Source organism: Sinohyriopsis cumingii, chromosome 8 (genome assembly GCF_028554795.1).
Source record: "Sinohyriopsis cumingii isolate HCF-2022 chromosome 8, ASM2855479v2, whole genome shotgun sequence".
Classification (NCBI taxonomy): domain Eukaryota; kingdom Metazoa; phylum Mollusca; class Bivalvia; order Unionida; family Unionidae; genus Sinohyriopsis; species Sinohyriopsis cumingii.
The window spans coordinates 113055675-113078987 of record NC_142968.1 but is presented as its reverse complement, the minus strand read 5'-3'; the positions used below and the strand labels follow the sequence as shown (position 1 = coordinate 113078987).

Below are 23313 nucleotides of genomic sequence, written 5' to 3'. Positions count from 1 at the left end.
AACACATACTCCCAATTGACTCACACTCTGCACCATCACCACTAAGTAAATGCCTCTGTTTTCAGTCAGTTTACTACCATGTAGATCATTTATGTATATATGCTAGAGTTAACAAAATAATTCAAAGTTTTGGTATTTTACTTTGTTTATTTTCATAACTTGCTAAGGTCAATCTATAATATATGCCTTGACTTTAATTTAAACTATGTACAGTTCTTTTTCAAAATGTGGTAACACATTTTTGTGAAGCATAAAATTGCGCATGATTATGTTTTTTGTTGTCAAATCTTCAATCTCAGAGGTGTATAATTTAGCACATTGTCAAGCTCTTTGGTTTTAGAGGTAAGTATATATATCTTATATGTAGTCAGCAATCCCATAATGCCTAAATGGAAGTGATATGCTTTGAAAAACTCCAGAACTTTTGAAGTTTGGTAGTCTCCAGCAACGCTGTCTGATCATGTGACCATATCATTGCAAAGACAAAACCAGCATTGAAGGTCATGTACTGGCAGTTTGACAAGCCAGGTACAAATTTAGTGAATGAGTAATTATCCTAGACATCTTTAATTCAGTACCCAAGAAGAGATAACAGGCATCATTGGAGTAACAGGGCATTGAATTAGATGAAAGGATGTTTATTTAACAGATGCATTTTAAATGGATAGCTGGAAACATAAAGTCATAGCAGTACAAGCACATAGCATTAAAGCATGTTCTAAAGCATCAAGGGCATAGCAGTACAAGCACATAACATTTAAAGCATGTTCTAAAGCATCAAGGGCATTGCAATACAAGGACATAGCATTTAAAGCATGTTCTAAAGCATCAAGGGCATAGCAGTACAAGCACATAACATTTAAAGCATGTTCTAAAGCATCAAGGGCGTTGCAATACAAGGACATAGCATTTAAAGCAGGTTCTAAAGCATCAAGGGCATAGCAGTACAAGCACATAACATTTAAAGCATGTTCTAAAGCATCAAGGGCATTGCAATACAAGGACATAGCATTTAAAGCATGTTCTAAAGCATCAAGGGCATAGCAGTACAAGCACATATCATTAAGGCATGTTCTAAAGCATCAAGGGCATGGAAGTACAAGCACATATCATTAAAGAATGTTTTAAAGCATCAAGGGCATAGCATTACAAGCACATATCATTTAAAGCATATTTTAAAGCATCAAGGGCATACCAGTACAATCACATATCATTAAGGCATGTTTTAAAGCATCAAGGGCATAGCAGTACAAGCACATATTATTTAAAGCATATTTTAAAGCATCAAGGGCATACCAGTACAATCACATATCATTAAGGCATGTTTTAAAGCATCATGGGCATAGATGTACAAGTACATATTGTTAAAGCATGTTTTAAAACATCAAGGGCATAACAGTACAAGCACATAGCATTGAATCATGTTCTAAAGCATCTAGGGCATAGCAGTACAAGCACATATCATTGAATCATGTTCTAAAGCATCAAGGGTATAACAGTACAAACACATATGATTGAAGCATGTTCTAAAGCTTGAAGGGCATAGCAGTACAAGTTCATAGCATTGAATCATGTTTTAAAGCATCTAGGGCATAGCAGTACATGCACATAGCATTGAATCATGTTCTAAAGCATCAAGGGTATAACAGTACAAGCACATATGATTGAAGCATGTTCTAAAGCATCAAGGGCATAGCAGTACAAGCACATAGCATTAAAGCATGTTCTAAAGCATAAAGGGCATAGCAATACAAGGACATAGCATTTAAAGCATGTTCTAAAGCATCAAGGGCACAGCAGTACAAGCACATAGCACTGAAGCATGTTCTAAAGCATCTAGGGCATAGCATTACAAGCACATAGCATTGAACCATGTTCTAAAGCATCAAGGGCATAGCAGTACAATCACATATCATTAAGGCATGTTTTAAAGCATCAAGGGCATAGCAGTACAAGCACATATCATTTAAAGCATATTTTAAAGCATCAAGAGCATACCAGTACAATCACATATCATTAAGGCATGGTTTAAAGCATCATGGGCATAGCAGTACAAGCACATAGCATTGAAGCATGTTCTAAAGCATCAAGGGCATAGCAGTACAAGCACATAGCATTGAAGCATGTTCTAAAGCATCAAGGGCATAGCAGTACAAGCACATATCATTGAAGCATGTTCTAAAGCATCTAGGGCATAGTAGTACAAGCACATAGCATTGAATCATGTTCTAAAGCATCAAGGGTATAACAGTACAAGCACATATGATTGAAGCATGTTCTAAAGCATCAAGGGCATATCAGTACAAGCACATAGCATATTAGCAAATTTTTAAGCAACAAGGGCATAAGAAAACAGTAAATGATATAATAGAGTTGCAGGACTATTAAGATAAAATACCCTGGGGAGAACACTGTCATTAAAATGTAAAATACAGATATCTAAAGGCAGTACTTTGATCAGTGAGAATTATGACAGTTTCTACATGAACTATCGAGACAAAGATTGAGTTTCCTTATCATGAGTGTTTTGGGTTTTTGTCATTGACCTAAATTATGTCACCACATTATTTCAGTGGATGGCTAAATATACAGGAATTGTGAAGAGTGGTGATGCATTAGGCTCACAGCTTCACAAACTTTGAGCAAATTTGAGCAAATAATTGCACATCTTTTATTATGCTGTCTATTAAGAAATTTAGCATCATTTCAGACTATTAGAGATTATGATGATTGTATGGGTTTTGTTACATTTAAGTAATAGCATCATCTCTAGTCCACACTGATTCAATGTATAATCCTGCCACCCAGAGTAATATCTGAATAGCAAGCCACTCTTTGTAAAATGAAGGGATGAAGAATGAATTTAAATACAGACCTATTCCAACAGAACAACCCATTGTTTTAGAATGAAAATAGAATGTTACTTTTTTATATCTTATCATCTCATCCTAATCTGAGCATCATACAAAATATATCTGCCCTGATAGTTATAATAGATGAATTTTCAGGTTGACCCCCAATTCCCTCCATCCATTGGGGCTGTATCCAGGATGCAAGATATAATAACTCTCTCTCAATCAGTGGAAAATTAGTGTGTGTTACAAAGAAAGCAGCAATGGAAGGAGGGACAGACATGAATTATCCATATTTATCTGCTTGAAATATATAAATTAAATGGAAACTAGTATGAGTACCCAGAAAATCATGAATTATGCCATAGACTCATTAATAAAGAGCTTTAATGTAGTAGTTTTTCAAGTACTGCCTTTTAATTGAAGGTATTTGTTTCCACAAATACAAGTTATTTACCAGTGTTACATTCTGCTTCCACGGGATTTGTTTTTATTCCCCTTATGTTCCTTTTGTAACATCTAAAGTATTTGGCCAGAAATTTGGTACTTGATTGAAAAAAATACTTTACCATGGAGTTTGTGATCTTCACACACATTAGAAACAATGTTATCACATACATCTAATATATAATAATGTATTAACATCATAATAACCTCTCCCTCCATAACCCATGCACATGCACAATGGAGTCCAAAAACATGGACTGTGGCGTAATCAAAACAAAGTAAGAAAGGGATGGACATTGACTGGGGGAGGGGATAAATTGTGAAATACTCATTTAATAATTGTGTTATCAGTAGTCATTAATACATAGCTTTTCTGATGAAGTTCTTCGCTTTTCTATATAAATTATCTTTATTTTCATTATATCCAATCTCTGAAAGATCATTCAAAACAATACTTCAAGTGGTTTCAGCACACATCATGTGTACCAGTAAAACCATTTTGTATTACATCACTTCTTTTTGCATGTGAATCTGGATACACGTACATTCTATGTGTTACTACAGATTCAGAATAAAACAAGATTTTTATTGAAAAGAGAGTGACATTTATTTAAACAATAAGCACTGAAACTCAGTTTTACAAATTTATATTAAGCAAACCTGTGAGTGCCAGTTATGGAACTAGAAACTTTGGAATTTGCTTTTCCATACTGAAACCTATTTCTGAAACAAAGCATTCAATACACCTAATATGCCTTTTGCTTGGTTGTTTGTTATCATTGATTACAATTGAGTATTAATATTAATGAGTGTAATAAACCACTGATTACTGTTTGTCATCTTAATTATGTTACAGGTACTTGCAGTTTTTTCGACGTTTAATTTGTCAGTTGAAATGAGTTGACTTAACATACTACTAGGACTGCTAGCTCTTACACAGCAATAACATATCATATCAAGCATTTATCACCATAGTAAATGACCATTGCTGACTAATGTTACACTCATTTATGTCATCAATAGACTCTCAATCCAGACATGACAGTTATAAAACTTAATGAATAACACAATAGGCCACACTTGCTACAAGTAGTGCACTGCATATGATATTATTACAGTTGTTTCAAAAAATTTCTGTTGTGAATTATATTAAAGAGGACATGGAATGGGATTCTTCTAGAACTTAAGAAAAATGCAAAATATACAACCTAAATGGACTTTCCTTCTTACAGAGGATTTGGACTTAATTAGATTTACTTAAGGTGAACATGATACTATTACAGTTCAAATTGGCTGCAGTATTTGCATCATTTTTATTATTATTATCATTATTATTACTATTATCATTATTAACTGCTCCAGTGGCCTAAGTGGTTAGGGCCATATATGTGGGAGGTTGTATGTTTGAACCCTGGCCAAGTCATACCAAAGACTTATAAAAATGGTACTAGCAGCTGCCTTGTTCGGTACTCAGCATTAAGAAGTTAGTGTTAGGACTGATTGGCCTGGTGTCAGGATAATGTGACTTGGTGGGACATGATTCAACATGTCTGCAGCATGATGCTTTAGTATTAAACATCACCGTAAACTACCACAATGAACACATCATAGTGATGTGACTAAAATTGTTAAAGCTGTGTTAAAAGTCCAAAACACACACACACACACACACACATGTGTGATTTGGATTTTTAACATGGCTTTTAAAAAACATTAAGTCATATCGCTATGATGTCTGCAGTGTGGCAGTTTATAGTGATGTCTAGCACTGGGGCATCATGCCGCAGACATGTAGCATGAAGTCCCACCCAGTCACATTATCCTGACACCAGGCCAACCAGTCCTAACACTAACCTCTTAATGCTGAGTGCCAGTGAGGCAGCTGTTAGTGCCATTTTTGTAAGTCTTTGGTATGACTGGGGATCAAACCCATGACCTCCCACATCCGAGGCGGATTCTCTAACCACTAGGCCACTGGAGCAGTCACACACACACACACACACACACACACCATTAATTATTATTATTATTATTATTGCAGTTATAACTCTCTTTATGGACTGCCCAACAAGAAGTGGTCACTCAAGACAGTTGCTGATACAAAACGTATTTAGGGCTTTACTTTTAATTGGCATCATTTAGACATTATTATGCTGAGGTGCCATTAAATGCACATACATACAGACACACATACATGCATACATACATAGATACATACATGCATACATACATACATACATACATACATACATACATACATCCTTTAAAGGTCATCATGTTATGACATTTTATCCATGTGTAAAACGTACTATGGTCTTTTATGACAAGTTGTCTTAAATAAGTGGTATTTGAGGTCAGGTTATACTGTATTATTTCTGTTGTCCTTCAAATAAAAAATCTGTTTTAAAAAAGTGGCACATATACTCTTATAATGAACAGCATAAAACACAATGGCTCTGTAGAGTTTCAGTGTGTTTCTGCCCTATAATAGAGTCCAGTGGGGCTGCTAAATGAATAATACAGTAATACTAGGATATTGATTAGTTAGTGTACATTTTAATTATTCATGATTGCTTTACATTGTTTTGAATGATAGGATGTGAGTTGCTCACTGCCTGAGTGACAAGTTTCAGTAGTCTTCACATACACAGCCAGGCTCATTAAACCCCATGTTCTTTATTTCAACTTTTGGTTTTGTTTGTCATGTGAATGTGTCATTGTTACTTTGTTAGTGCTTATTAAGAATTGTTGTGGTTACAAAAACAGCTTTGTTGATGACCTTTTCTGTTCATGGAATTAATCAATTGATTATAGTATTGGAACTTAGGGTAAAAAAATATGCTGGTTAAAACTGTTGATATTCTAGGAACACCATATAGATGTTCTTGGAATAGACTTGCAGGCTTAATATAAACCAGGAGTAGATTGTTTCTTGGATTTGCAGAGGCAGTTGTTTAGTTTGGTATTTTATATCACAGTAACAGAAGTATGCTATTTAGCAGTTTAGTGCTGAGGCAGTTGAAGTAAAGTGCCTTATCCATGGACAGCTTTCTTGAACTTATATGATAATAGGATTTGAACACACATCTTTTCTGTTGCAAGTCTGGCACACATACCATTGAGTGACATCAGCTCTTTCCTCCACTAGTTCACCTATTACAATATGCAGGAGAGCATATTGGGCCTATTCAACAGCCTGAAGCCCACGGGGCAAGGGCATCTGATTAGCAGTGTAATTCATATTTACTACATGAAGCCTACACGGTATTGACATATGTTAGCAGTGTCATTCATGCTTACAGTGTGAAGCCTACAAGGCATTGACATATGATTAGCAGTGTCATTGATACTTACAGCGTGAAGCCTACAAGGCATTGACAGATGATTAGCAGTGTAATTCATTCTTACAGTGTGAAGCCTACAAGGCATTGATATATGATTAGCAGTGTAATTCATACTTACAGCTTGAAGCCTACATTGACGTATGATTAGCAGTGTAATTCATACTTACAGCGTGAAGCCTACAAGGCATTGACATACGATCAGCAGCGTAATTCATACTTACATTGTGAAGCCTACATGGCATTGACATATGATTAGCAGTGTAATTCATACATACAGTATGAAGCCTACAAGGCATTGACATATGATTAGCAATGTCATTCATACTTACAGCATGAATCCTACAAGGCATTGACAAATGATTAGCAGTGTAATTCATACTTACAGTGTGAAGCCTAATAGGCATTGACATATGATTAGCAGTGTATTTGATATGGCAGTGGCATATGATTAGCAGTGTATTTCATTAGTACAGCCATGTTCAGTTGCAAGCAAAACTAAAATTAACTGTAGCACTTAATGTTCACATGCTTTGTCACACAGACTGAAAATTACTTCAGATCTTTAAATTTACACCTACCTCGTATACATTGAAATTTTGTCTCTAGATATTTTTTTCTGGAAAATTTTACAAAACAAATACATATGATTGGCTATTTTCTCATCATTTTAAGTTTTGTATAAGATCTTTCATATTTGAGCAAGATAAGAGTACAAGTAATATTGGTTTTATTAGTTAAACAGACTGACTGTGTCATATATGGAGCATGAACTAACATCACATTTTCACCAGTACATGTAGCAGTCATTTCTCCTCACACTACTAATTTACAGAAGAAATATTAATATATCTAATATTCCCTTTATTATATTCCATTACATTCTGACATTTTGATGATCGGGTTTCCTACAGTTAGTGCTTTGACATTTGTGCTGCTGATCTTCATTACTTCAAACTCCCAAGAGAGAGAGAGAGAGAGAACATTAGTTCCTACTGGCAGATTACTTTGATCATTCACTAAGATGGAACTTGCTTCTTGTCAGTATAGCAGGGGGCAAGGTCATGACAGGAATTGACATCCATCGTAAATAGTCCTACACTAGTAAGGAATTCTGGCTTGGAGTAGCATACAGTAGGAATTATAAGGTGCATCAGCTGTGGCATTTAATGATGTCATTGAAGTATATACACTGATTATGATGGAATTTATTTGGAATGTTCATTGTATAATTCTTAAACATACATGGACTGATCATGTCACTGTGACCTCCTTTATGTTAAATAATAATTGTACATGGATGTCACTTATGTTTCACCTAGTAGATTTAATTTCTCATGAACTTTGGAGGTTCAGGATATGCAAATTAAGCTTTTGAAAGTTTTCTTGAATGCTGTCTTAAGTGGTGAAAGTTGAGGAATTGTACTACACAGTGAAGTCTCTTCCACAAATTATAAGTAATCAGTTTGTCTTACAACAGTGAAAGCAGTTAGTAACAAAGGGACAGTATGTTTTCAGTGTTTATTGAATCGTGTTGATCAAGTACCAGTAATGCATTACAGGATCTTCATGTTTAATTAATTGATGCATGTTGTCCCAGGAGTGTTTGATAACATTAACCCATAGCAGATCCATTTTTGAGAAGTAAAATCATTATCAGAAATGACATATATATGGAAATAGCATCATTTTTCTAGATGAGTTTATTGAACTTTTATGACAGAAAATTGTGTATGTGTTCTGTGATCTAGATTTATTTTTCAACAGTGGTTTAAAGTGACTTTAATTAAGCTAAAAGCAAGACTTGTATGGAGACCAGTTAGTGTTTTGGGATTCAACTATCATGGGCAACAAACTCTCCATATTCAGAGACTGTAGCAGTAAGAAAAGTGACAAGTATACCATAGGTAATTGTCAAACATGCAATGCTGTGAAATAGGTACCATATATACTCGTATATAACTTGGATCCAACTGTAAACTGCATAGACCCAGAACTGCTGATGTATTATGGAATGGCAGATTAAGGTCTTTGTTATTTTCAGTTGGGCATGACTTACAAAAATTTATGCCACTTATATTTTGTTTCTTCTTCAGATTTTCACTATTTATTCATGGTTTTAAATGTCATCTACGTATGATATGCATTAAAATGAAAAGGGAACATACAAGCTGATGAGTTAGATAAAACCTAGCCAAAACATTAATATATATATATATATATATATATATATATATATATATATATATATATATATATATATATATATATATATATATTTATTTATTTATTTACATGGAAACATAAGAATAATATCAGTAATATTCATGGTACAGTATCATGATTTAATAATAATTGAAATGTCTTCATGATTCGTCAGATTCAGTCACATACAGTTTGCTGGCATGGCAGTTTTTATATGGTATTTTATTTGGTACTATTGTCCAGTTTCCTAATGTGTTTTATTTGTTTATTTTCAGAAACTGGTCATGACCCTGCACTGCAAGGTTCTCGCTTAGAAGATAGGTTCTACAACAATGCTGCATTCAAGGTAAGAAACATTTCAGTAGTCTTCATGTTTTTTTAAAAATATAATGTAAAAGTTTAAAATGCTACAGAGATATGATGAATAAAATGTGTTTGGGACTCCCCATTTCTGTGAAAAGCTCTATAGTTGTACATGAATAGCTCAGGGACTTGTGAGGGGACTATTGATGCTTAAATCTTTTTGAAAAAAACTTTGAAGGTTTAAAAATACTCTTGTTCTTGGTACAGTAATGCTTTAAATACTTTCCAGTGAAATTATATGTGTTATGTATATTTAACTTATATTTTTGTGATTGACCTTTTTCTAGGACTAATGGTAGAGTAGTTTTGGCCTACCTGACTTTCATTTTTAAAAAAAAAAAGTTGTTTACTGATATTTGAGATCAGGGTCTCAAACTTAGAATGTTATGTAAGCAAACTTTTGACCCACATCCTGATTGTTTTAGTGTTTCTAAGGTTTTTATATAAGGTTGAGGTAAACAAAATTGTGTCAATCCTACTTTAAGTTAAGTCTTTGGAATTATTTACTGTTGCATAAAGATTTACTTTGATTTGAGTCACTTAAATTATTCATTGGAATAACAAAATGTTGATTGACATTTTGGACAAAATAATTATTCTGTGATTATTGTGAATTCATTAAATGACACTCTGGATTATATTATTGTGATACATCATGACTGTTGGTACATCAACCTATTCAAGACAGTTGGTAGATCAGGTCATTGAAGGCTTCTAGTACATCACCGCATTCTCTATTGGAATTCATTCAGAACACTATACCTTTGGAGTTTTTATAGAACTTTTAGGATGATTTTGGATTTAATTCACAATACTGTAAGTTTTTCTTAAATTTTCAATTTTTAATTTAGAAAAATAAATTTATTTGCTGATTGTAATAAGCTTGTTGGTTTTGTTTCTTTTGTTAATTTCTTTCTTTAAGATCATTGCATTTTTGAACCAGTGACAAGAGATCACTGTTGAGTTTGGAAACAAAATGAAGTATGAGGACAGCTGGTCCTTTAAGGCAGATATCTTTTTTCAGGGCATATGTACCATATGATATGGAATAAAATTTTGTTGTCTTTCAAAGACAGATTGACTCAGTAGAGGGGTAACTTGTTCACAGTCGTATTTTAACATAAACAGAGTCTATAGACTTTTAAAAAAACTGCAGAAACAATTCTTGATGCTTAATATGGTAATCTTTTTTCCCAATTTTCTTGTATGAAAATCCAAGGCAGAATGGAATACTTGGAGAAACCTTGAAACAAATGTTTTCATAACATATACGATCAACAGCATTGGAAGAAATTTGTACAGAAGGCATCATATTGATACAGAGCTTCTTTGGCTAATTGTTTTTGCATTTGTTTGTTTGGCAAATGTTAACCAGGTCAGCAATGTCAACTTAGGCCTCTTGTTTTATTTTAGAAAATGTAAACTAAGACTGCCACTAAGTCAATAAGAAGAATCAGTATCTACATCTGTAATGGCCACCCTGCCACCAAGATTTTCATAACATTTAAAATTTCTTCTAAAATCTAAAATACAGCAATCCTGATGTCCCTGCAACTGACATTTCTGTACTCCAATTTTTTTTGGTGCAAATAATAATAGTCATACATGACTTGTTTAATGATACATGCCAAAATTTGGCTACAATGTAACCTCATCTACATATATTTGGGTCGTAATGACTCCATGGGTAACCATAGATGGTTGAATTTGTATTAGCAGTAACTAGTTTCAAAACTTGGTAACCTGTTAACTGCCTCCCTCCTCCTCCCAACACATCCTTGCCTTGTAACATCAAGTGCATTTAATAAGCAGAACGAATTGATGTGCAAATTGAATATGTGAATAAAATACCTTGCTCCCAGCCATTTCTTCAGAAACAAGCTTTAAACATGAATTGAAACATTGTAAACATATCTGCCCTGGATGTAGATAAATGATATACATGTACCATGATCTTACTATTCTGTGATATGATATAAAGTAACATTAATACCATCTTCCCTCCTACTTTATAGATACAATAATATTAATATCATCTTCCCTCATACTTTATAGATACAATAACATTAATACAATCTTCCCTCATACTTTATAGATACAATAATATTAATATCATCTTCCCTCATACTTTATAGATAGAATAACATTAATACCTTCCCTCATACTTTATAGGTCCAATAACATTAATACCATCTTCCCTCATACTTTATAGATACAATAATATTAATATCATCTTTTCTCATACTTTATTGATAGAATAACATTAATATCTTCCCTCATACTTTATAGATACAATAACATTAATACCATCTTCCCTCATACTTTATAGATACAATAACATTAATACCATCTTCCTTCATACTTTATAGATACAATAACATTAATACCATCTTCCCTCATTCTTTATAGAAACAATAACATTAATACCATCTTCCCTCATTCTTTATAGAAACAATAACATTAATACCATCTTCCCTCATTCTTTATAGATACAGTGACATTAATATCATCTTCCTTCATACTTTATAGATACAATAACCTTAATACCATCTTCCCTCATACTTTATAGATACATTAACATTAATACCATCTTCTCTCATTCTTTATAGATGCAATAACATTAATACCATCTTCCCTCATTCTTTATTGATAGAATAACATTAATACCATCTTCCCTCATACTTTATAGATACGATAACATTAATATCATCTTCCCTCATACTTTATAGATACAATAACATTAATACCATCTTCCCTCATACTTTACATCAACAGATATGGATATGCACACATTCACAAACAAACAAATCCAGTTTTTATCCTTTGACAGTATAGATATCTTATGGTTTTGTGTCTGAGTAATTTTAACACTAGTGATACAAAAGCTGTTTACTTTGTGATAGAGTGATCATGACATCAGGCTGATTGGCACTGATTGCGATAGAGTGATCCTGACATCAGCCTGATTGGTACTGATTGCAATAGAGTGATCCTGACATCAGCCTGATTGGTACTGAATGTGATATAGTGATCCTGACATCAGCCTGATTGGTACTGATTGTGATAGAGTGATCCTGACATCAGCCTGATTGGTACTGATTGTGATAGAGTGATCCTGACATCAGCCTGATTGGTACTGATTGCAATAGAGTGATCCTGACATTAGCCTGATTGGTACTGAATGTGATATAGTGATCCTGACATTAGCCTGAGTGGTACTGATTGCGATAGAGTGATCCTGACATCAGCCTGATTGGTACTGATTGCAATAGAGTGATCCTGACATTAGCCTGATTGGTACTGAATGTGATATAGTGATCCTGACATCAGCCTGATTGGTACTGATTACTGCATGATATGGTGGACAATATGTTAAAATAAAATTTGAATGCATACACAGAGCTTATGCAGAAGCAAGCAAGAAATATCTCAGCAAGTGTAACATAAGGTTCATCAGATTTTAGAAATTCTTCTTCTTATTATTATTTATGTCTTGTACAACCTTAAAATATCATTACACTGGAGGAGTTGCCTTGAAAATTCCTTAAATTAAGAAAAAATTATATTCTTGAAAATCTTTTATTTGTTGAAAATCAATTTCTGCCAAAACTTTCTGCTTGAATGTATCACTGGCATTATAAAATATTAAGCTGAATAAAATATCACATTTTAAATGATATTTTGTTGTCGTTTATATATTGTCTGCAACCTCAAATAAATAAAATGGGATCAGTTTAGTTGATCACTTAATACAACTCTAGTAGTGTAAAATATGATGAAGATTCAGTTCTTTAAAAAAAAAAATATTCCTTAGAATTTTTGTTAAGTCATTGAAAGCTTTTGAAACAAACCTCATTATAGCTATATGAACCATTTATTATTATTATTATTGTTTCTTATATTGTTACACTATAATCATGTTATTTCATCAGAAAATTTGCTCTCAGGAAAAACAATTGGCATGTCATATCAATTGTAGTCTATTTATTTATTTATTTATTTATTTGTGCACAGTAACCTAAAACAATTACTATGTATTTATTTATTTGCAGTCGCCTACTGTTGATACCAGTGACCCCCAGCAGCAGGATGCTGCTGTTAAAATTCAAACACAGTATCGTCAACATGCGGCCAAAATGGAGGTGGAGCAGCTAGAGAAAGAAGATGCTGCACTTAAGATTCAAGCAGGGTTCCGAGGATACCATGATAGACAGAAAGTACTAGAGATGAAGTAAGTTTAGTGTAGGACACAGAATTTAAAAGCATGTTATTTAGTATTATGGAAAATAAAAGTAAAATAAGTCAGCTGACATGTACACACACACACACACACACACACATGGAAGATATGAAATGTATAGTGATACTGGTGCTTTACTGCAGTCTCATATTAACTTGTTGTTTCTTATGTTGTCATCATGGTGGATGTATTTTATTTTTTGAATATTTATCTCAGAGATGCCAGTCTTGAAACATATTTTCACGTCTTTGAAAATACCAAAATGAATTTGAAGATACATATCCAAAAGTTAAAGAAAAAGTGTTCACAATGTTATTATACCAGCTTAATAAGACAGATACCATGAAAGAAAGAAAAAAGGAAAATAATGAAAGCAATTTTTTTTTCTTTAATACATCTGTTTAAATACTTTGAGCATTATTGTCGTTTGTCATTATTGACCACTGTGGGAAGGTAACATTTATTATTACACCATATTTGCATTTGGAACAAATGAACAATTATTTGAATAATTTCTTGATATAATCAGACTGGTTGTTGAAAGTTTGACATGAGCAGTTTTGATACAGTTGTTTGCTCAAACTTTAAGATGCATGTGTACATGTTTTCCATTTATATAAAACTAACAGATTTCATTTGTGATTTAGACATAATTTTTATTGGTAATTGATCGATTAATTATGTGATCACACATCATGGTTCAGATGCTTACTGGAACATACCAGAAAGACTTTCAACACACTTTATATGCAAGCTCTTCATTCATGTTGTGACAAACACTGGAATTTGGAAAACTGTTTGTTAGAAATGAGGCTTTTAAGTCATCAGTTTTTGTAAGTTATTTCATAACCAGGAATAACTTTTGATGTGTAGACAAAAATTATTTAGGGAGAATTTCGCTGTGATATTCTCTGAGAAATAAGAACTGTCAACAATTGTAAATTTTTGTTTATCCACAGCGTTAAATAACATAATCATTACATTAAATGCATGGCTATGATTTCAGATTTTGAGTAAGTGTCAAGTTATGCTATGAACTCTTTAAAAAAAATTGAACGTTCATGATTTGTGATTTCAGTTGCCTATAGAAGAAAGAAAATAAGTAACATTTATATCAATCATAGATGTTATAGTTACTGTGAAAGAAAATGATAAAATAATGAAAAGTAATAGACATTGGAAAATCCCTACAGGTTTATGACCTGCAATAAATTGTCTTAAGAAACATGCAGTTTGAGACTTTCAGTGCAGTCTCAGTCATTGAGATATAGACAACAATTTCACTCACCAACATCAAATTTCATAATGTATTTGGACAGAGTAATCTGTGATCTTCAACAAGTGTTAATTCACCTGTTATTTTATGGCTGTTAGTTGAAAGAGTACCATTTCCCATGCTTTTCAGTGCAACTGTCTTATTTTGTGGCTTGTATTTTAACTTAGTCTAGCTCAGTAAAATGCATACCAATGCAGCATTTTTATTTTTGGTTTTGGTTGGCTTGGATGCTAGATTATGCAGAACCAACATTTTAAAAAAATCCTCTGAATTTCACTTAAGATTATCTTTACAAAATGATATTTACTTAAAGTCAGGGATCTAATGCATTTTGTCTTTGCACTGGCAGAGATCCAGAAGAATACAGGAAACATCAAGAAGAGATAGAGAAAAGGCAAAAAAAACATAAAGACGAGGAGGAAGAGATTGACATTGACCTTACAGATCCAGAGGTTGAAAGAGCTGCTGTCAAAATTCAAGCTGGTTTCAAGGGATTCAAGGCCAGACAAGAGGTTAAGGACATGAAGGTAGGCTACAATAATTAAGACAGGTGTGTTTGTTTTGTGTGACTTGTTTGGCTTTGATTTGATTGGACGCTGTGTGGATGTTTAGCTTGCAGTGACCTAATTTAATTTGCCTATTTTTGTCACAAAATAAAAGCAAAAAAATACATTGTAGATTTCTTTTAAATGATGTTGCACCTCACATAGAAAAAGAAAATTTCTGGAAAGTATAATGTAATCATTACAGATAGGTAAGAACATCTGAAATAAAACTAAAACAAAGTTTTCCTGGCTGATATGCTTTTTTGAAAAATGTTTTAATCTGATAGTAAAAGTATAAATCTGGTTAGTAACAAATTTCTCTGAATGATGTAAATTATATATTGTACACTTGGGAATGAGATATATTCCAAAACAAAATTGTTGACTCAGTGAGAATTTCAGACTGGAGAGAGACTGGTTTTCAGAAGTTTCACTGTGCTTGTTTTGGATGTAAAAAAGTTACAGGTAATACAAAATAAATATAAAATTTAGATGAAATCTAACTTATAATTGAATGTTTGAAAAATGTTCAAATCTAAATACAAAGTCTCTGTATTATAAATTTAAGGACAAAAACTAGTTATGACTTGAGTTGAAAAAAGATTTGAAGGTTACAGTAGTTTTAGTCAGAGGTTAGTGTGAATTTGGAGATGGCTTTCTAACTTGTAGTTTCCCCTTATAAATAAATACAATTCTTCATTTATCATGGTACCATTAAATTTGAGTTTTTACTTTTATGTGTGATAATCCTGTCTGTTTTTATGCAAAAGGTTGTACAACAATATCAAACTCTTCAGAGTAGCCTGCAACAAACTTCAGTCAGCATGACTAATTAAAAAACATTTGATTATATTTTTACAACTCTATGCTCTTAAACTAATTAACAGAAAGAGCAAAAACCAACAAGTTTTGTAAAACTCAACAAATAATTTATTTCCCTAGTACACGATGTGCAAATTTAAAAGGAATTTACAGTATTTTGAATTAAAATCCAAATAGGTCTAAATGTTCATTCATAAATCTCAATGTACAGATTTTCAATTAAAATCCAGTGATGTTCCAAAAAAAAAAAATCAATTTGGAATGTGACGATGTGCCTGTAGTCTCTCATGTGCTAATATGCCAATGACCTGCAATGTGGCAATGTGTTAACAGACTTTTGATGTATCACATATATAATCCATAATGTCCTTGACTGAATTCAGTATAATACCAGTTTAATAATTTAGTCCAAGAAGTATGAATGAGCCCATTTTAATTCCATTGAATATTTTAAATAAATAAATCTACCCAAATTAAAAACTGAAAACAACAATAAGACTCATTCCACTTTTGATGTTAAGGTAGAAATGAGTCATTTTTCAAGTAAACAACATTGATATAAAAAAACTAAGAGATAATAATAGAGCCAGGATGTAGGTCAGTCTCCTTCTAAAGCATTCATTGTTGTCAACAAGTTTAGGAATTTCTAAGTGGAAAATTAATATCCTACATTCAGAAAGAGGTTAACATGTTTACTTCCATTAAAAATGATCAGAATATTTTATCTATAATCATAGAGAAATATTAGCTATGTATTGATAGGTTACCACATTTGTTTCGAATGGATACTGCACGACCTGTGGGAGTGAAGGATCCATCTGAAAAAACAAGTTCATATTCTCCCATACAAATACAGTAACCTTTTTATTATATACTTATTTTCTTATTCTACCTAAGGCTTAATTATAAAAAAATACACTACAAGAAACAAAGTAGTTGAATTTATGCTTATTCCAAAATAAATATGCAACGATAGACTCATCAATACACAACAACATTAATGTGCACATAGAACCAATCAGCGAAATTTGAACTTAGTCTTGCACTCAACATTAGCTTAAAAAAGGATTGTTGTTTTGGTCTGCTTAAAATTGAAATTTAGAATCCTTTTGTGAATGAATGTGCATTGCAACAGCTTTTCCAGTTGGTCTGGAATGAATAGATTTTTTTGTGTGTGGTCAATTCTACTCAATTCCGCTGACCATGGACTGGATTTAGCTGTGCCAATTCCACATGAAGTGCATGTGATTTGAGCATTGAATATGTGTCTTCACTCAGTTGCATGTATATTTCTGTTCTGTCATTGAATGTTGGAATCATAATGTGGGAAAAATATGAACTCTTTCAGTTGTAATTATCAGAAAGACACTATGGAATATCATGTTCATTTCATTTTGAGTGCATTAGGAGAATTATATTGCAGTTGGGATGTTTTAGAAATTACAGTACAATTTTTAAATGTGTAATCAGGCTTTAGAACCCATGACATAGCTCCTTTAATTCGGTTTTGCTTGTTTGAAAATTTATTTTGTGATTAATTAAACTAGTCCACATTGTCCACTTTATCATCTCTACTTTCAAATAGACGAAATAGCTGCTTTAGTTCATCTACAAACAAATCTAATAAACTACTACCTACAGCATGTACTACATGACTGTACATAGTTTGTTTTAGAAGGTAGTTCCTCATACACTAGTATTTTTAGGCACCTGTGTCATGCAGATGCATGCAATATCAGGGTGTTCAGTATCGTAAAATACTGCATGATTCTGACAATGTAAAGTTTACGAATATAAAAAGAAGTATATAATATGTTGTTTATAAAGTTTATAAAGTAAATGTTGCCAGTCAGGTATACTATTAACTTGATTTTGGACAAAGGTCAAGTACAAAATACAGATTTAATATATACTTATTTTTTTTCTCCATTAATTTTATATTGTTTGAATCATACAGTATTTTCCCACACTGCACAGCTTCATATTGCACAACATGTGTCTAAAAATAGCATCACCTATTAGGAACTACTTTGTGAATAACAATGCATGCTCATGTAGTAGACATTTTAGCTCTTAGATTATTAGTTATTTGTTAGTGGATGAACTAAACAAGCTGTTTCGTCTGTTTGAAAGAAGAGATGATAAAGTTAACAATGTGGATGAGTTCTCTGAGTCACAAATGAAATTTTCAAACAAGCAAACGAATGAACATGATATTCACAATGTCCACAAAAAACGTGAGAGACACAGTGTAGAAAATTCCATTTTTGATCATTGAAAGAATTATTTAGGAGAAATGTTCATAAACTTTTGCACATAGAATGGTTCTGTCTATGACCAGTGCTCACCAGGGTCTATAACAACAGCACAGAAAAGCATACTGAAGTTAAAGTCTATCACATACCTATCAGATATGTACCATTTTTCAAGTCAGTTAAAATACTAAATTTAATAAAAAATGGAAGTGATGGTTTTATGAGAAAACTAAGAGCCTCAGAGCCAGTAAGTCAAGATGACGAGGAAGTCTTCTTTCCACCAGCTGTCACACAGTAACTACTTTGCAAATTTCCATGTTTATGTTTTTTTTATAGAAGCTATACAGGTCATGTACTTAGCTTGGGTACCTCCAACAGAGTGCATGCAAATGACACGGCATAAACATGTCCTCTTTAGGTAGTAATAAGAATGACAATAATATATACTTAAATTTTTGCATCTTGATTTCCTCAGAATGTACTTTCTTAGTTCTGCAGATCTGAATTATATTGCCAAAGTTATGGGTTCCAAAACTTGATACCCACTACAAAATTGTACTGTAATTTCAAATACATTTACACCAGAAATCACATTCTCCTTAATGCACCCAAAGTAAAATGAATGTGATATTCCATAGCGTCTTTTAAATATTTCAATTAAAGGAGTTAATATTTTTTTGCAATTTATGATTCCAAACAATGACAGAACAGAGGTCTGGTTGAATTGATGCCAGTTCGCTGCTCCAATCACATGTACATCATAGGGAATTGACTCAGCTAATAAATCCAATCCGTCACAAGTAGAAAAGCAAAATTTAGTTGAATCAACAGACAAACAAAATCCATCCTATAAGACCATATGGAAAAGTTGTTTCAATATGAATTCATTCAAAATATGACTCTCAATTTCAATTTTAAGTAGACCAAGACAAGAATTTGTAAAAGAGCTAATGTCGAGTGCATAACAAAGTTCAAAGGTCACTGGCAGTGCTATGTGCACATTATTATTGTTACTGTACATTGATGAACCTGTGGTTGAGTATTTTTTTGTTGTTGAATACAGCATAAATTTGATTACTTTACTTCTTGTAATACATTCTTTTTATTATTTAGCTTTAGGTGGAACAACAATATGAGTATATAATAAAAAGGTTACTGCAGTGGTATTGGAAAATATGAACTCATTTTTTAAGACTAATGCTGCACTCCCAAGGTTTTTTTTAGTATTACTCAGAAAACCCCATTCATATTTTCCCATACAAATACAGTAACCTATAAATACATAACATATTATCATGGAGAAAAGCCAACAAACAATACAAATGAAATATACCTAACAATATGCCATCAGTGTTACATATGGTGTTCATTTAATAACCATGATCCAATAAATGACTTGAAGTCATCAACTTTGTTTTCATCTACATCCTGTCATATTTTCTTCCATCACTCTACTTTTGTTCTTTCCTTCTTGATTAATGTTTTGTCTTTCATTAGCAATTCATGTGTTTGGAGGGCAGATTTTCTTGTTCTCCTTTGTGGCTTCTTTAAAGTCTCCAGCATTCTCCTACAGTATGGTTTTGTTAAAAAAAAACAATTAAGTAAAGTAGGAAACTTAATTTATCCAACATTCTGGCACTTATGCTTCCTTTCAGGTAACTTTAATAGATATTTGATTAAAATTAATGCATTTGTGAGAAGAGTAATGGTGCTTCCTATTATGCATTTTGCTACAACCTGATGTAGGTTCTGTTCAGTTTTGAGGGCACTGATGTATGGGATAAATGTATAGGTCAATGATTTTGCTGTACAATTCTCATGCTGAAACAGCAGAAATCAATATATCTTTCATCTGCTTATCTGTGGGTTAAGGAAATGAATACATAAAGATTTATTGGATCATTTTCTTATAATTATACTCTGGGGCTCAAGGTCACTGTCTTAGAAATTTTCTTGTATGGTTTTGGTTCAGTTTGCTTATATTTCCGCAATCTCTTGATGTATATTCATCATAGCTGGAATAAATTCATTCTGTGATGCTTGCTCCTTTGACCTTGGAGTCAAGGTCACAGTCATCGAAAATTTGCATTAAGGTTTTGTTTCAGGTGTTGTGTGTCCTAATATTTCCCAAACCACCTGAAGGGCTTTCTTCATCTTTGTGATGAATCATTATAAAACTAAGAGAATTCATTCTGCAACATACACTCAGTCCCTTTGATTTTCAGGTCAAGGTCACACATTGTACATCATTGCTTTGTGAGCTCAACATGCATGCATTGGCCTTATTGTTTACTGCAGAAAGTTACCAGGATTATCTCACCTGTTTCTGTAGGAAACATGTATTTGGTAGCTTGAAGACGAAAGCTACTGTCATATTTTCAGAGTGAGAATCAAGATATTATTAGTAATGTGTGAATTTGCAGAATCCCTGCTACCTCCCTCTCCTCCTTTTATCATATCAAAAGTCCCCCCCCCCAACTCAATCTAAAATTTTTTAGTTACAAAATGGACAGTATTTTCTTTTATATATGTCAGTATGTAATAAAGGTTTGGGGGATATAGTAATTGCTATGACTGTCTGTGTGTCCATAATCAGTCTCTCTGTTCATAAACAAATAGACTAACTTTCAAAATTATCAGACTTGGAAGATATTACTACCTGAATTGATACACATGTTAAACAAGCTGCATGGAGGTACCTATTGATGCTGAAAATTTTCCATATTCATTATTTTGTTCTAACCATTGAAACAAAGTATACAATAAGTAGTACAAAACTGACGGCTAATGACCATAAGTACCATATAAATTGAGCTTATTTAGCCATAGGGTACTGGCATAATTAATTTGAAAATCCAGACTGCTGTACCATAGTGTACTGTCAGTAGAAGTCATTACATAAACAGGGGACTTGGAGAGGGGATATGTCATCTCTAAATTACTTTTTTTGGCAACTAAAATATGTCCTTTAAATTGTAATTGGCAACTAAAATATGCCCTTTAAATTGTAATTTTTTTGATTGGATAACAAATAGAAACTTAAAAATATTGGTAGCGCAGTGGGTTATATACTGACTCAGTAATTTAGAAATTCCAGGTGCAATTATCTTCTTACAGGTACAGCACTTAAGTTTCTTATACATGGTCAGTATTCTGGTTTCCTATCCCATGGTCAGTATTCTGGTTTTTTATCCATGGTCCTATCCATGGTCAGTATTCTGGTTTCCTATCCATGGTCAGCATTCTGGTTATCTCCATCCTAAGCCACTGTATGCATATTTATTCTTGGGAGTTTTGAACATCACTTGTTGGAACTTTTGAATGATTTAAGAAGACTAAATTAACTTTAAAGAATATGTTTGTGTCAGTATTAAAGGCCTAAAATTACTGGATTCTGTCATCAGGCTCATTGCAGTTTGAGATGCTGATTTTGACTTATTCTCAGAGTACCATTTATCTATATGTACTTGTGGGACTGCCCCAATATTGTTTAAGATGGAATGGTAGCAGATGTTTTCTGGCAGGATTGTCTGCAATTCTGGACCAGTAGATGATGAAGCCTTTGCTGTGAAAATGCTGAAATAGATGCTGTTTATGGCCAATGTACTTGGAGTATTGATTTGGGTTGTAATAACACATTGTGGATTTTAAGTGTATCCATCATTACTTCTCCTTTGGACTGGAATGTGTGATACTGAAATGTTTCTAAAGGTGAGTGCATTTTAGCTGAGTTTGCATTGTCAGAGCAGTGTTGCATGGTTTTATTTAAGTGTCAGTGCATTTTTAGATTGTAACTTTCTTTTGCACTGAAATATCACATTGGTCAGTGCTAATGTGTGAGGAAACTACTGATATTATACTAGCTTTAATTAAAATCAGATGAAGATTATGGAGAATGAAACCTTTCATATGAAAATGAGATTTTGATTATGCAAAATGAAAACTCTCAGATTGAAATGAGACGATTATTATGCAATATGAAAACTCTCAGATGGAATTAACACCAGAGACGTAACAGTATACTTCCTTACAGAACTTTGTTATTTACAGTTTTCAAGCTTGAACCTGAAAAGTTGAGGGCTACATCCTAAAAAGAGCACAGAGCTTATGAAATCTGAAAGGACACCTAATTTCATGGCATTGTACATTAAACAAGACATATCCAGCTGAAAAAATACTAATAATTTTTTTAGCGTACAGTTTTTTTAATTACCTTCATGTTTTTTTAATTACCTTCATCAAATTTAACTGTCCAAAATAAATGCAGAAATTTATTTACATTTGCTGGGGTATAAGAGGATTTGACAGTAGTTTACACCCACCCATGTGGACTTTGAATAATCCCTAAAATACTAAAACTGCTCTGATATGAGTATTTTTTAATATGTTGACAGTTTTGCCAAAATAGTCTAAATCTACTTCAATCATAGTGTCTGTTGAGATTTTTTTGGGATAAAAATCTCTTGCTTCATGTCATTTTAAAAGTGTTGATTGCTGATCTAGTTTTCTACCACCTGCTTTGAAAAAGTTCTAATCCCAAACACATATCACTTATTGTCAGATGTTTTACCCAAACAGCACAATCTTTTTATTCCAATCTATAAATAAATAAGCATATTTTTCATCTGCAAAGAGTACTTTACAGCCATGTTTGGGAAATAACTTAATTTTAAAATGCCATTAGGCACATGCTAAAATTTTATTGCAGAATGCACACTGTTACTAATACAGTATCTGGAAGGGGCATGGTACCTGGAAACACAGGATTGCAATAAAAAATGAAATATGGATAGGGTACAAGTTTAAGGTCGGAAATATTGGCATACCGGTAGTATGCAGAATTGGGGCAGGTTGCAGACCTCTTTGGTATTTGTCTAGTTGCAACACTGATGTAACATTTTACTTGTCATTATCAATTGTAGGTAAGAAATAAATCTTAAAATTCCAATTACAAGCTCAATTTTTTT

At 32.8% G+C, this 23313-nt stretch overlaps 1 protein-coding gene across 5 annotated transcripts in view; it reads left to right on the top strand.

The window, feature by feature from the left end:
* Positions 1-23313, top strand: part of LOC149794397 (uncharacterized) — a 71031-nt gene that overhangs the window by 12962 nt on the left and 34756 nt on the right. For 4 of the 5 annotated variants that reach the window (XM_089968579.1, XM_089968578.1, XM_089968577.1 and 1 more), the window contains 3 exons: positions 9121-9191; positions 13261-13439; positions 15074-15251. In XM_089968579.1, coding sequence (XP_089824705.1) covers positions 9121-9191; positions 13261-13439; positions 15074-15251 — 428 coding nt within the window. Of the gene's footprint in view, positions 1-8399; positions 8548-9120; positions 9192-13260; positions 13440-15073; positions 15252-23313 lie in introns of those variants that run through there. The other variant, XM_089968580.1, reaches the window with a different exon arrangement.